General features: G+C 30.8%; 1 protein-coding gene across 5 annotated transcripts in view; it reads right to left on the reverse strand.

Moving 5' to 3' along the window:
* The window catches only part of LOC118190059 (tight junction protein 1-like), a 663736-nt gene that overhangs the window by 149483 nt on the left and 497189 nt on the right, over positions 1–17064 (reverse strand). The window contains exon 1 of one of the 5 annotated variants that reach the window (XM_035360748.2): positions 3780–4034. The exons of the other annotated variants lie outside the window; for them this stretch is intronic. Within the exon in view, the coding sequence (XP_035216639.1) occupies positions 3780–3944 (165 nt within the window). The 5' untranslated portion in view covers positions 3945–4034. Of the gene's footprint in view, positions 1–3779; positions 4035–17064 lie in introns of those variants that run through there. 5 annotated transcript variants of the gene reach the window in all.

The raw sequence follows: 17064 nt of genomic DNA on the forward strand, positions 1-17064 counted from the left end.
ATTATAAAGAATACAATTCATTTCTAAATATTAAGACTATAATTGTATCTCGTAAGTCAAAACTAAACGGACGAACTATATTACTATCATTATTAATCAAAACAACTTTATTTTTTCTAAAACAAGGCAAAAATTCTTTGGGCATCTTCTGGCAAACAGTTCTTTCGCAATGCAAAGGCTAAATGAATAGCTTTTATATTCTATGAGAAGTAGCACTTGTATGGGGCAGTATTCTTCTTAAACAATATTATTTATTTGAATAAAATATTCAATCAAAATTTGCTGTTTATTTAACCTTCGTCTGTCATTCAAAACTTATTTAACGTAAACGATTCTTTTCAGACAGTTTGCAGAGACCTTTGATTATTTTGAAGCCAGGACGAAATCCGCAACCCACTACCAAATTATTTACAAGTTATCATAAAAAATTCATTATATGTTTATTTGTTAACTGCACAGAATTTGGCAATATCAAATATGAATAATCATAAAATTACTTCTCATCTCGTCTTAAAATAAGAATAAAAGTTGCAGCTCCCAACTCATTAAATTAATTCTTGAATGTTGAATAATATTAAAACTGAACTCAAAATGAATTTCAGTTTTAAAAACTCCAGAACTTGTTTTCGCACTTTTTGGATGGAACGGGAGACATAAAATGGTATAAAAAGAAAAAAAAATAATAATTTAATTTACGATGGACACAGCAACGCAATTTTTGACCACTGAGAAATTTTTTTATAAAAGCACAAAAGTTTTATTCGATTGTATACGAAATTATTACAAATACTTCAATCTTTAGTGCTTCTGCTTTTATTATTTCGTTCATTTTCAACTGCTTTGTTTTGCAGATCCTTGACACTATCCACCAATGAATTTAGATATCCGAGTTCATGAAGAGAAATTTATTTCACAGGTCAACGTTTTTGTTTACAAACAGTGTTATACAATGTTTTTGTGTTCCCACAGCCACAGTTTATGTCAGATTTCTGCTAAACAGATTTCGATTAATTGAGCTTTTAATGCATTAATTTTTTTCTTGTTTACGTATCTTTTTCGCATAAATAAAACATGAAAATAATATTCGATACGAAAGGCATTATAAAACTTAAGTTTTGTAAGCAACAGTTAATACAGAAAAGCATAGCAATAAATTTAATCTCTGAAAACCAAGAGAAAAATAATGCTGCTGCCAGTCGTTGAGATTAATGAGTTATAAGAAATGATCCGAAAAAAAGTGACTATACCCAGAACATGTACTTTTGATCATATCTGTTCTACATAATTATTATTTAATTACTACGAATCTTTTATTCTTTACTTGAGCTCAAGTAATAATTGTATTATAATTAATTGGAAATTTTCGAAAAGAAAAGAAAATGCTACGTAATGCTCATAAAAAATTCTAGTTAAATGAATAATTAAAAGTTGTTTAAAAATATTTGAATAGAAGCTTAAATGAAATGCTAAAGTAATTAGATATTTATATTACGTTGACACGACAACAATTTTTATGTTTTATAAATATTTTAACGATGAGTGATTAATAGATTTAAATGTAAAGGGTAAAATGAACACACTTTTAACGCATACTCTTTTAATAATAATAATAATATAATTAAGAACATTTCCACTGAAAGTCACGAGGAAGTATCATACATCCGTAAAGTAATGCAATTTAATTAAAAAAAATTTAAATTTAGATTACAACACAACACCTTTACACAAAGTTCTTCGTTACAAATTTAATATAAATAAATATAAGAAAAAAATCGAGTACACGATGTCTTACAGATAATTCGCTTATCTTCTACAATAAAAATAATATTTATTGCTGCCAACTCTTAAAATTAAATTTTTGGTTGTGAATAACATTAAAACTCAAACAGAATTCCAGTTTCAAAAACTCTAGCGTTTATTTCTATGTTTCTTTTCAGAACGTCAATAAAGAGAAAATATCAAAACATTAAAACGTGTATTAAGTTGAAACAAATCAACACATACAGACACATGCACTGTAACGTTTCATTTCAGATTTTCTGGGGTCCCACCAATGGCCGAATGTTCACATCCCAGTGCTTTTCCTTCTCTCTATAGCGATTGTTTTCTCTTCTTTATTTTAATTTCTTATTAACGATGATGTGGAGGTAATTGCAATTATTTGCAAAGGTATTCCTTAACCAAACGTCTTGGACCTTGGTCCGAATGTTCACGACAGCTAAATGCTGGTAGCCCGATCCGGATCTGATCCCACGCCAACGGGCAGCAGAGTAGTTGGTCTTGTGTTTCTCCCACGTGTATGGTTTCCTACGTGAATATGAGCTAGTTTCCTTTCGAAATTCAACCACGAAGGCCTTCCTGCCCTTAGGCAGATAGCCCTCCTGTGTTTTGCCATATTCAAATAAATTAAGGTCAGACTTTATGAAGGTGGCAACAAAATTCGTACCACAAGGTTAATTAAGAACATTTCCACTGAAAAGCCACTGCGAGGCTGACAATATCAAACATCGTGTCATTTACATCTTTTTTTTTTTTTTCCTTCTTCAATACAGTTAGTAGAAAGCTGTTTAAAAGAGCAGCAAGTATTCAAAGAAAGAGATTGGTTGAAATAATAACATTAGGTAGCGTGACAATCCTCACTTTCGATGAAACATCAGGTTTATATTAGAGAACTTCCTATTCTCATGAGAATATACCCCGAGTGTCCGCCGAAATGCCCGGAAAATGATCAAGAAAAAAAAAAAAAAAAAAAAAACAAGTTAAAGACAACGTCTTCCCCCTTGCGACGCCGCGCAAGGTAAATAAATAAATAAATATAGGTAAATTAATAATAAATAAATATTAAAAAGTCAACTTGTCTGATTATTTTCCATCTCGGACGCTCGCTTACGTTATAGCAACGCTAGTGACATTAAAATCGTACGTAAATACTAAGTTTAAAGGACGGAACGTTATTTGTGACAACACATTTTACATACTTCCCATTCACGTCACAATAACATCCCTCCGGCTTTTGCTTTAAACAGAACTCTGAATGGAAAGGTGAAATAGGAACCCCTACGTACCCCACACTAAGAGATTGAAATGGGACCATTTAGAAAAAAAAAAAAAAAAAGTCTCATCTCGGAAAGTCCGAAATGGGACATAACACATACACACGAATTAAAAAAAGACACAAAAGAAACACATGATTTGAAATCTATAAAATTTTATCATACGTATACAGGAAATAATTCAGAAATTTTGCAATCGACCTATTATAAAGTGTTAGAAGCCCATTTTATTAATGCCAGTCATGATATAAAAATAATAGTTGCCGCAAAATGTTAAGTTCAAGACAAAATATCTTTCTAAATGATTAACTAACTTTAATAAAACAGTAAATATGAAATGAAAGGTCTTACGCATCACCGTATTTACACCCTATGAAATTTTATCGCAGCGAAAAGTAACAACAATCTTCAAGGTATTAAATAAGAGTCTCAGTGATTTCTCATAACTGATTTTTGAAGAAGATATTAAGTTTAAGAAAATTTACGTAAAAGTTACATTCTATTAAAGAGAAAATTAATTCAAAGAAAATAATAATGCACATTAAAACAATAATATTTCTTGCCTGAACTAGGGCTTGATTTCACTATTATTTGCAATCAGAATGCTTATATTCTCTTATTTAGTAATTTTATGAATATTGTACTGCATTAAGAGCCTATCGCATAAGCATAGAAATAACTCTAAATTCAGAGCTAACACAAACATATTTTAGTAACCTATCTTACCTTATCGAATGGGATTTTGATTTCTGCGTGACACTGTTTGGAAACTCCATGCTCATTTTCAGGATTCTCAAAAATGGCACTGAATATTTTATCGATTTCGGAATCCGTGTTCATATTAGGTTCAGTCGGCGCCATATAAAATACATTTGAGCAACACAGAGGCATTCATGAACGATATCAAACAATGATCAGTGTATTTGAATCTTGATATTTTTATCACATACGAAGATGATCTTTTGAAAGACAAATGCAGCATTAAAGACAGTGCACTTCCTGATAGAAAAGATACATAAAAATTAAAAATGATTACACGCCAAGTGCATGGACGTCAAAAGCGCATGCGTATCATAAAAAATGCGATAGCCAAGTATTTATCATAAATGAGGATGATTTTACTTTGTTTATGTTAGTGAAGCATCCTGTCACCACCACAGGCATGTGAAAGAAAAGTCAAGTCCCCACTTAAAAGTTTTTCATAATTCATTTTTTTAAGCACACAAGAAAAAAGGTTATTATCATAAAAATATGCATATCAAATTAATTTAAATTTTCAATAACAGTAGCATTTTTACACAATTAAATAAAATTTACTCCTTTGAATAAAAACATTATATTAAAAAGAACTTGCTAAATGTTAATTATAAGAAATTGTGTGGTAATGAATTGCAAGTTTGAGTATCCCGAATTTTCTTTCTAAAAAATATATTTTACGTTGTTCTTTGTGACTACGTATGAACCTGAAGTTCTCAGCGTATGTTGCATAGCGCGAATGACTGCATTTAAAATATTGCTGTCCACTTTTACTTATTTGAATGAAATAAAATTTCCGTGAAAGAACACTTGAAATCTGAAACTTTCAGATTATAGTCTAACATCTTAAAGAAGATTATACGATTAAAAATATTACAGAATTTTTAAAAACTTCAAAAAAATTCAATTCACATTTTAAGCCAACAAAATAACTTTATGCTAAACAGTACATTAGGGCTACCAGTTTAAAAATTAATTTCAGGCAATACAAGATACAAGATCATGAATTTAAAATGCGTGTTCAAATAACAGTACTAAACAAAGAACTTTCTAAGGTACTATATTTCATCCTAAACTAACCCTACATAAAGGATCTTGCACTTATTTAATAAAGAAAAACTCTCAGTTATCTAGAATGCAAAGATACACTTTTTTTTTTTTTTTTTTTTTTTTTTTTTAAGTCCAAAGGGACTTCAGTCCCGAAGGACTATTGCTTTCGTTTTGGCACTTTGCGTCGGACTCATAAACGTCGGTTCACTTTTCAAACTGTTGCCACAAAATGTTAGAGTCCTGCATTATATTTGAAGAAATTAAATAATGAAAAATCTGCATAAATGATTGTCTATTTCTCGCATTGTGATAAAACAATGGTACATAGAGCCATCGAATTTTGAATGACGAAATCCTACTGCGAATATGGGCATCTGAAATCCCAAATTTGGAATTTGTTTTATTATAGATTTTATATTTTGTAAAACTTTAACGAATTTTTGATTTACAAACTCAGTGCTTTAAAAGCGAGAAATGGCAACGTTATATAGAAAAAAAAAATACTTTTATCTCCAGCTCGCGAGACTGTGTATATCGGAAATTCTAAAGATATGCTTAATTTAACATTATTTTGCGATATTGCTCTTGAACTGAATTTTATGGTTTAAGTGCAAAGAACATGATATTTAATAAATAAAGGTAACACTCAAAACGTTAAAAAAACGCCCCTTTGGACGTAATTTAAAATCTGAAAAATTTCAGTTTTTTTTTTTTTTTTTTTAAATGGATCATTTGCGCACGTAGCTTGTTCAAAATATTTCCGGCCACAATTTCAATTTTGTCAGAACACGAAATTCTTGCAGTGAAAATAATTACATCCTGTTTCAGTCATTAAAAATGTATAAAGTAATACAAATATTTCGCTTTCCTTCTTAAATAAAAGTAATGTGAACTGTTACCAACTCATGAAACAAAATCTTTACTGTTGAATAAAAATAAAATTAAACTCATAAATAAACAAACAAATAAATAACCCCCTCAAGTCCTACTAGTTGCCTCAACGTTGCGAAGTGGCGGAATAGGCTAAGTATGTCGGGAGTTTCTCCTGGTAGGCCACCCTGGGCATGAAGGCCATTCCTCTTAGCCTAGCTAAAACTATTAGGCGAGGTCAGCCTTCTACCTTTTGCTGCCTCACGTTGACGAACAGAAGCTGTACCACCCTCCATTTTCCACGAACTAAGACTAACCAGTTAGGATTATTAACAAAAACAAAAGCAGAAATAAATAAAATAAAAAATAATAAAAGCTATGGCGCTTTTCCAAATTCTGCTTTCAAAATTTTTTAAATTCGAAATTCCTTTTTTAATGTAAAACAGTATAAAAAGAAAAATAACATCAGGAAGAAAAAAGCTACTGTTCGAAGAAAATTCAATAAAAAAGAAATATACAAAAATGCTCCCGATTCAATAAAGTTATTATTCAAGATGATTAACGAAAGAACTTAAAATGAATTTGAAATGATTTACATCTTTTTCCAACAGTAGCAGTTTTCCAACTTAATAATAAATTTCCAAAGCGTAAAGTAGGAAGTAGTTTAACTAAGCATTGTTTTAATATTCTTCGTAAACATCCATCTAAATGCTTTTGAAATTCAGGAGTTATTATAAAAATGCAGCCACAAGAGGAGGGAAAAATACCGGAATGCTCATTTCGTTTTAAGGCTAAACCTCCAGAATTATTCAAAGGCAATTTATCCCAAATACATAATCCATTCAAACATCTCCATAATAGAGTTTTCCACATCATGTTTTTTAACCATACGTTTCGTCTATTTCTCCCTGATGATGATACAACTTTAATAACAAACGCACTTCTATTCCCGCTGTTTCATTTTTACTTCGAAAACAGCTGCACTTTTAAAATTCTTCAGCCCCCTTACGCTTCCTCTCTCCCCCAGTCAGTAACAGCTGTTCTAGAACAAAATATTCCATTTTTGTTTTCTCCCCCTAAACATCGTATTTTCTTCTGCACGCGATCAACATCACTGGAAGGCGGCCAGGATGCTTTTATAGTCCATTCTGAGCAATTTTACAGCCGGCGAACATTTTCGTCTTTTAGTTGCATCTTCAATAAATGGATGCAGCCATTTTTATTTCATATATTTTTAATATTCGCTCTGCAATAAAATAAAAGGCAAACGCTCAAGGGACTGTATATATTATGGATGTTTTACTGCTCTATCTGCTAAGGAAACCACAAAATTCAAATGCTTAAGAACTTTGAAAATGGCGTTTATTTATTGGTAATATTTTAGGGGCCGTTACTCTGTTTATTTGTCCCAGTGCAGCTTAGGAAATGGAAAAAGAAAGGGCGGATATAGAATCAAATATGAGGAAACTAATTTTATTGGCATCTGTACTTTACATTTCGGAGTGTACTAAAAACTCTGAAATTTTAAAATTCTTTAATAATAACCCACGAATACGTAAAATGTAAAAGCCATAAAATGAACATTTAAAGTTCAAGAAATAAAAATATTTTCTAAAAAACGGTATACGAAAATATTTATAAAGAACGTAAGAAACAACAATTTTAACCCTACAACCGGTCAACAGTTTGGCCACCAAAACACAAAAACACACAGTTAAAAGGAGTAAAATATTTCCTTTAAAGACATACTTTCTTTGACAGACATATTTTCCTTGATAATCATTCCAAAATGCGCTTACCAATTTATACCTAGACTCTGTTTCTCTCCGTAGAGCTTTAAATACGAGACTTAGATATGTATGTGTACTTATTTAATGGTGTAAGGACGTAGTAGTTCTTTTAACCTTTTCTTTGCTTAAGATATTGGATATGCTAATTTATTCTAAATTTAAAAAAAAAAAAAATTTTTTTTTGGTATTTGCGAAGCTCCCTTTTACATAAATATGTCCTAAGTGTATATCAGATTCGTTTAAAAGATGGAAGTAAAAACATGTATCATAGTATTCCAATGTTGGGATAAAAATCATAATTTTCAATTTTTTAAAAAAAGTTTTGCTCAGTCTAATTCCTTTCATTATTTAAATTTCGTAGAAGCTTCCAAAATTTATTTTAGTGCTACCTCGTGAACAACATAGCTTCTGTTCCTGCTGGAGGCGTACGAAAACTTGTTAGCTAGTTCTATTCCTTTGATCAAGCACTCAACTTCCGCCCGTAACACTTCAAGTGTTAATAGTAGCAACAACACTTTGATAAGAGTGAATTGAGTTTCAATGAAACTGCAATCAGCAATAAATACTATGCTTATTTGTGTAATTTTTACATAGGATTTTGTTTAGTTGCTTATTACCTATGCCACACAAAATTAATTGCCTCATAATAATCAAGCATTATTATAGCCATAATGTTGATGCTGAACAAGATTCCAGATATTAAGCAACTAACATTCTTACAAATACTTAATTGAACAACTCTTCTGTTAAATGAAATCTCTTCATTGACGCCATTTTCCTACAGCCATTATGCTGATGTTGAACAAGATTACAGATATTAAGCAACTAACATTCTTACAAATACTTAATTGAACAACTCTTCTGTTAAATGAAATCTCTTCATTGACGCCATTTTCCTACAGCTCTTATGTTGATGTTGAACAAGATTCCAGATATTAAGCAACTAACATTCTTACAAATACTTAATTGAACAACTCTTCTGTTAAATGAAATCTCTTCATTGACGCCATTTTCCTACAGCTCTTATGTTGATGTTGAACAAGATTCCAGATATTAAGCAACTAACATTCTTACAAATACTTAATTGAACAACTCCTCTGTTAAATGAAATCTCTTCATTGACGCCATTTTCCTACAGCCATTATGTTGATGCTGAACAAGATTCCAGATATTAAGCAACTAACATTCTTACAAATACTTAATTGAACAACTCCTCTGTTAAATGAAATCTCTTCATTGACGCCATTTTCCTACAGCCATTATGTTGATGCTGAACAAGATTCCAGATATTAAGCAACTAACATTCTTACAAATACTTAATTGAACAACTCCTCTGTTAAATGAAATCTCTTCATTGACGCCATTTTCCTACAGCCATTATGTTGATGCTGAACAAGATTCCAGATATTAAGCAACTAACATTCTTACAAATACTTAATTGAACAACTCCTCTGTTAAATGAAATCTCTTCATTGACGCCATTTTCCTATTTTAGGCCATGAAGAGCTAATTCATTTTGAATTATTCGTTAATCTGAACTAATGCCGTTACACCAATCAAGATGTACTTTCAAGATCATGTTTTGAATAAAAATGCAACTCAGCTGTCATTTCGAAAGCAAATTGTAAATTAAAATTCCATCCAAACGATAATGGATGACGCTGTGTTGGCTTTCATTCAAAAATTTTAGAGATCAGATGACACACTAAGTTTCGGGAAAGTTTATATCCCATGCAACTCTAAATATACCCAATAAAGTGTTGTCCATCACAGTCCATCCCAATACTCGAAAAATTGTTGGATTGCCGTATTTACTCCAAAACAAATGAAGGAATTTTAATTTCTTTTTCATACATAGTATTTTACTTCTATAAAAAATATTGTTAAAAAATTCTTCGGATAATACAAATTCTACAATTCTAGAAAGTTAGCGTTGTGAACAAAATCGTTTTCAAAAAGGGTCTGCAGCTTTGAAAAATTCGACCGTAGAACGGAAAAAACACGGAATCGTGTCATTTCTGCATGGAAAAATTGCATCTTATTTAACCAGGAGAAGAAGAACAGATGGCGAAATTTTATACAAAAATTGAGTAAAAAATTGTAGGCAGATCTGAAAATTTAATTACACGGTCTGCTATTTATTACATGAGACATTTAAACATAATAATTCGCGGAAACATTTGTTCAACAACGATAAGAAACCAAAAAGGAACGAATTTAGACAGCAGACAAATTACCGACTTTTTCCAAAATGTTAAATGCTGTGTGCTTTTAACATCGGTTCGCGTACGCTGAGTAAACTTGTTTTCCAAGTGAACATCAATCATTTCAGGTTTCGTGTACTTTCATATATTTGCATAGCGAGGTTGAAAATGTTAATTTAAAATAATAAATACGCTCAGAATACATTCAATGAGTATGTTTGATGTATGAATATTTAATATTATTTTTATATATGTGAGAAAGATTCTTTGCGTCAGCTTTAGAATACTTCTCAGAAGTCAATCAATTTCAACTGGAAACTATCAGGAAGATTCTGAAGTCATTAAACACTGACGAAGAAAAACATATTGCGCTAAATTTGTGCAAATATTTATATTTCTTTAATTGTATTTTAATTTCTATGTATTTGAATAGTATAATGTATTATACTACAGCATTACTTATTTATTTTTATTATCTGGGTGAGGCTTATGTAATAATTTTACTACATATTTTTGTTCAATCTAATTCATGACACTTACTATCTTTGTAAGTGCTTATTTTGTGTATTATGTTGTAAATCTTGTCAGAGTTTAAATTGCACACCGGAACCCAGCTCCGGTGTTTCTTAGTTTTTGGGATAAATCATAATATTTGCCGCAGCGCACCGGAGCATAAAAGCGCCGGAGCCCTACATAAGAAAGGCTCCAGCGCTTCTTTTATGTAACTGAACAACAATTTAAGTAGAAATTTAATTTCGAAAATTTTATTTTTTGCAATAAAATTATATTTCAAATTGCTTATTAAATTTTAATTTATCTCTTTACATTTTATTAAATTTTAATTATTTAACTATTTTAATAATATTAATTTAATTAATTTTATTTAATTAAATAATAGTCATTAATTAAATAATAATTATTACTATTAATTAAATGGTAATTAATTAATTTAGTAATGATTAACTATTTAATTTTTAAAATTATTAATGATTTTAATAGTCATTTTATTTATTTATTTACTTTTGTTTTTCTTTGTTGACAGTGTTCCATACAGCTCCAATTCTAATTTTAGAAATTAAGCCCTGGATCTTGTATTTATGAATCAATCAACGTTTGAACTGTAAAGATAGCTTAATCAGAAACCAAGATCAGAGCCTAATCACAAAAGCTTCAATCTGACGACTATTCCCCCCCCAGGAAGTTATAAAATTTAGCGATATTTTGGATGTTTCTATAAAAATTATTTAAAAAATTCGGCCAGTTGTTTTTCTTGAGTGCAGGGTCCGGGCATTACTCGAGTACTCATTGAAAGCCGTCCGGGTGTCCGGTCCTGCTGTCACATGTTTTTCTCGAAGTACATGGGCAATCCTAATTATATTGGTTGCTTTGGAACCGACAATTAGTTTAATTAACTGAATAAATCAGTTCACTCATTCTATATAATAGTACTACAGCATTACTTAGTCATGTTAATACTACAGCATTACTTAGTTAAGTTACTTTACTAACTTACATGTCTATAAGTTAGTAAGTCGTGAGACCTTACTAACTTATAGACATGATTCTCTGAGCAATTATCAGGATCTGCAGTACGTTTTGCAAGAGAAAAAGAAATTTCCTTATAAGAAATTTAATAGCAGTGTTTCATTTTCCCAAAGCATTAATTTTACTTTTTGAGTGCTGAAAGTAGTAATATCTGATTTCAGAGGTTAAAAAGGATAGAAATAAAAATGGCTTTGAACAAACCCATTTACTATATTTGACAAACATATCCTCAGAACTTCCCATTCATGTTCTGTATATGGTCATGACTAATATGGTAAAATATTAAGCGACTACAATAAAAACCTGATTATTACAGGATAACTTTAAATATACCGGTAATGAAAGTAATAAAGATAATGATTAAGAAAAACAAGAATATATCCAATTTATTTTTTAAAAAAAGTGAGAACTTCCGTATTATCTAAACGCAGTTAATTTAGAAAAGCCCATTTGTTATTTTCGAAGAGAATTACCACATTAGATATATTGATTGCGACTTCAAATTAAACCTGGAGCTACTGTTTAATTTAATTATTTAATTGGTTGAATTCCATTTGTTTTTAGTTATTGTAAATGCTCTTAAAACACATTAGATATGTATTTCAAAATAATTTGAAAACTTCTATACATTTGAAACCGATGTTCATCAGCAAAAATACATCAAATAAATTAGGAAGAAAATATTTCATTTCATTGTATGTTTTAATTAACTTGAAAGTTATTTTTTACCCTTTCTTCAGGATAGTCGTAAATCTTCGAATTCTTATTAATTTTCCAAATGCTACATTATGCGTGATTTCGACATCTTTTTCAAGTGCTAAAAAATTTCTTATTTCTCATCTGAATTATTATTCCTTTCTTTTTAATTCACACATCATTTTTTAAATAATAATAATAATAATCTACTGTCATTTTACTCTTTTTAATATAATTTATTTATTTGTTTAACTTAGTTAATTATTTATTTTTAAGCTGAATGCTTTTCTTATTTACGTTTTGTGAAGAAAATAAGCTAGAACAAAATAAAAAGATATTGCCATTCTATGCGACGTCACCCTTTTTTTATTATAATAAATAATGTTTTGAAACGAGACATTTAAAAACGATGTCGTTTATTAATATTTTGAAAATTTTCTGCAACAGTAAAATTATTAATAGAAAATTGTTTCAAACTGTGTTTACTAAGTACTTCACTATTTTCAAATGGAATGCTTCTTCTCGAAAAACAGTTGTTTTATAAGGATCTCAGATGGCTGATCGGTAGGAGCTGGCTTCTTATCTAGATTTCTAAAACCACCGCTAACACAACTTTGGTTGGCCAATCCTCTAATAAACTCGATCAATATCTATAAAACCGCGCCTAGTGAGGACTAACGTGGTGATTCAATTGTTTTTAATTGCTTCATGCCAGAGCTTAAATTGCGCCAAAATCCAGCTCTGGTGCTTCTCAGTTTTTGAAATAAATCATAATTCTAGCCGGAGCACACCAGAGCCCTAAATAAGAAGGCGCCTGCACTTCTTTAATCTAACTGAATAGTAATTTCAGCAGAAATATGATCTCGAAAATTTTTTTAATAATAAAATTATATTAAAAATCGATTCTAACTTCTGAATACATGATTCCCTTTCCTTGGAAAACAAACCCTTGGATGGAGGTCGAGGCTTTTGAAGAAAGAAAAGCCCCCCATCCACATGTCAAATGCTTATTCTCCAAAAAGTACAGTGAATTTATGACAGAGGGTAAATGTTTCGTTCCAGCGAAAGTTTCTTCATGCGGAAAAGAGCACCTGCAAACGTTTTGGAACAATGCAACACAGACGAGGTATGAAAACTGTTACTTTTTTTTTTTTTTCAGCTAACTCTCGGATTAAGTGAAAATTTGTTCCCCTGGCATATTCTGCTTGACAGCTAGAATTATATTGAAAGGAGATCGTGGTCAGAAAATATTGGACTCTCTTTTTGTTTTTATACTTACGGGTCATCCGTTAAAATTTTCTTTATATTCTCTTCCTGCGTATAGAATTCTCTTTATTTTCATTAGTGAGGCTTTAACCATTTTAACATTTTTCATTGATGTACTAGAAAAAGAATGGTCTTTATATCAATCATCGCTTGAAGTAGTAAATTATATTCATAGCTAAAATTAAATCAGAGACCGGTTGTTTCTTATTTTTTGTGCGAAACTACAAGTGCAGTCACCAAATAAGTCTATTTCCAGTACTTTATTTTATTATTTAATTATTTACCACTTATTTAATAACTTAAAAAATAAAAGTTTTATTTAGCTCGTCATATTTTATTAAATTTTAATATTAATCGTGGCAATGTATTTATTCAAATCCTTAATTATTTAATTTGATTAATTATTAAATAATTATTTTAGCAATAATTTTATTTATTTATTTTTATTCTTCTTTTCTGACGGTCTTCCATAAGGCACTTCTAATTTCAGAAATTAAGCCCTGCTCCATGCGCTATGCATCTTTCTGTCCTGTTTCATAAATAAATCAGTCCAAATGGCGCATGCATGGTAGCTGCACCTGGTGGAATTGTAAATGCTTGACTGAATTCTAATAACCTGGAGCCCATGCAAATTCCAATCAATAACTGTCATACATCTTTTTGAAAAACAAAACCGGACAGAGATGTGACCTTCTTCATGAAAATCGCGAAAATTACATATCAGCAGCCTCTTTTCCTATCGTAATATTGAAATTACGGAACTCCAACAGAGCGGACTGAGAGTCCCCTATCAGGGCTACACAGAACTGCTGCCATTATCTTACAAACACTGATGACTTTATCATGTGGCTTCAGGGTCGGCGCTAGCTTTTTTGCCACTCGTTTCAAACTTTAAGCTCCTAAATTCTGCCGCCTAATGGCTCACTAAATTCTACCTAGCGTTGCGTCTGCGTCGGTTGAAATGTTTCTGGCACCGGCCGTTAGTGTTTCAAATAAAGAATCTCTGTTTAACTCTATTAATTGTATACGAAAGCCGAAAATCGTAGATTTTCTCGAAAATGAAATCTACAAGGTGCTCGATCCTAAACAAATAGTCCAAGAAAAAATTAAAATTTTTATTAATTAAGGATTAATTTTAACCAAAGCAAAATTTAAAACCTGCGTTTAGTGAAAAATTTAGAATACAGTTTTTAAATTACGTATGCAAACAAAATTTAATAAATATATTATTAAAATAAACTTATCAATAATCATTAGGTTCGTTTCACAAGACATATTAGACTAAAAGTTCAGATTTTTTTTTTAAATAAAGAAATACAGAGCCGGAAGGATTTGAAAACATTTCGCATAAGTTATTATTAAAAATTCTAATTTATTTCACTTTTACTAAATTTCTTGTAAAATAAATTCATTTCCTACAAATTTTGACTTGAAATATATTTGCTAAATATGTTTACTTTTGATTTGCAATAATAGTTGCTTTTAAATTACGAAGTAATTCTGCTTCAACGGACTTTAATTAATAATTTCAGTTAAATTAATTTTTTATTCATTATTAGTCCAAAGTGGCTTTGTACCTGAAGGACTATTGTTTTCGTTTTGCGATTTTGGGTTGAATCACTATAAATGCTCGTTTCACTTTCCCAACTGTTGCCACCAAATGTTAGAGTCCTGCATTATATTTGAAAAAATCAAATAATGAAAAATCTGCATAAATGTATGTATATTTCTCGCATTGTGATAAAACAACGGTACATAAAGCGATCGAATTTTGAATGACGTAATCCTACTGTGAATATGGGCATGTGGAAGCCCAAATTTGAAATTTGAAATTCGTTTTATTATCGATTTCATATTTTGTAAAACTTTAACGAATTTTTTATTAACAAACTCAAGAACTTCAGAGCGAGCAATGACAACGTTGTACAGAAAGAAACATTTTTTATCTCCAGCGCACGAGACTGTGTATCGGAAATTCTGAAGACAGGCTCATTTTAAAATTATTTTGCGATATTGCTCTTGAACTGAATTTTATGGTTTAAGCGCGAAGAACATGATATTTAATAACTAAATGTAACACACAAAATGGTAAAAAAAAAACACCCCTTTGGACATAATTTAAAATCTGAAATCTTTCAGATTTTTATATATTTTTTTACTTATTTCTTTTGAATTATTTCAGGAATTAATAATCATCAAGATATAATTCAGAAACGTGGCCCTTGAAAGTTCTTCGGCTGTTTAAAATGCCTAGTGAGAATTCTACAAACAGTACGAGAATACGGAAGGATATATTTCAGTGGAAAATGTAGCATTGAAAACAAAGAGAGGAGAGTCCAACGCTTTCAAACCGCTATATCCTCACCCTCGCTGGTATTATTCTAGTGTGAAGCAGAATGAGACAAGGGAGAAATTTTCCCCAAAATCCGATTTGATAACAATGTGAGAACAAACGCATCGTTGCATGCACACGACCAGTGATCACTTTTAGAAATTTCGGGGGGGGGGAAGAAAATTTAACCCGCTCTCACAAATTTATTACACTTCTTGCTGAAAAGCCTTTGACATGTGGTGAAGATTTTTCGCTCCTTAAAAGTTTCAATCTCTATCAGTGTTTCTTCTTCAAGGAAAGATAAGCAATGTATTCAGAAGTTAGAATCGATTTTTAAGGCATATTTACCATTAAAATAAAATTTGTCCGCCGAAATTATAGTTTGTTTACGTAAAAGAATTTCCACAGGCTTTTTATTTCGGGCTGCAGTGCAATCCGGCTAAAATTACGATTTACCTAAAAAATTCAGAATTATCGGAGCTGGGCTCCGGTTGGCTTTGACCAATTTAACTTCTGCCAGGAAACTGAACCTCAAAATCAATATTTCGTTGTGCTATACAATCAGCCACTGCTTGGCCTCACCTTATTTTAGAACACAAATAAATAAATAAATAAAAACAAATGAATATTAACCCGATTCTAAAACAGAAGGTGAATTTGTACGCTGAGAGAAATGCATCTATTTTCCTCAAATTATTAAATAAATCTAGAAATGTACGAAGATGAAAACCTAATGACTGGTGAAGCAGTTATGCACTACAAAGCACTAGAAATATCTTTTATTAAGCGCAGTAATACTGTATAGCTCATAAAAATTAGCAGTTGGATAAATCAAAAGTATTTAAAATTATATCAATTCACAGAGATTATTAAAATAAAATTAAACTGAAGATGAACATCAATGTCATTGGTCACTAAAATGGGTCATTGCAGTAAATTTAGATTATTAAAAGATGATTGAACTGTCATTGGTATCTGCGAATCAATGCTTACCGAATTAAGGCGATAAGGTAGACAGGTGACGAAGATAACATTTTGTTATGACGGATAGATAAGTATGATTTTATGCCCAGCATTACATGAAACGCGATATTTAAAAGGAGGCACAGGAGTGCTGTATATGGTGCAGAAATATGGTTGGAATTCTGTACGTGCTGGTGTGAAGAATTGTGTCAAGCACTAGAAGTCGAGGACTAGTTTAGACGCGCAGATTGCACTGCTGCACACAGGGCTTGACTGCAGTACAAGAGGATATTTAGAAAGAAAGATACAGAACAGACAGAACACCGGTGATGAATCCTACCATGGTGCGTATCTTTCAGGAATTAACGTCCAGATCCGGAGACTATTCAAGCGGGCGAAGCCAAATTAAGAAGATACAATAAATTTAGAAAGACTATTAAAATAAATTAAACCGAAGAGAACTAAAGCGATAAGAAGCTGTTCATTAAAATTAAATTCATTTATTCAAGCTGGTGATCTATAGATTGGGTTATATTATT

Source organism: Stegodyphus dumicola, chromosome 5 (genome assembly GCF_044657685.1).
Source record: "Stegodyphus dumicola isolate Sdum_Otavi_A_Nest chromosome 5, ASM4465768v1".
Lineage (NCBI taxonomy): Eukaryota > Metazoa > Arthropoda > Arachnida > Araneae > Eresidae > Stegodyphus > Stegodyphus dumicola.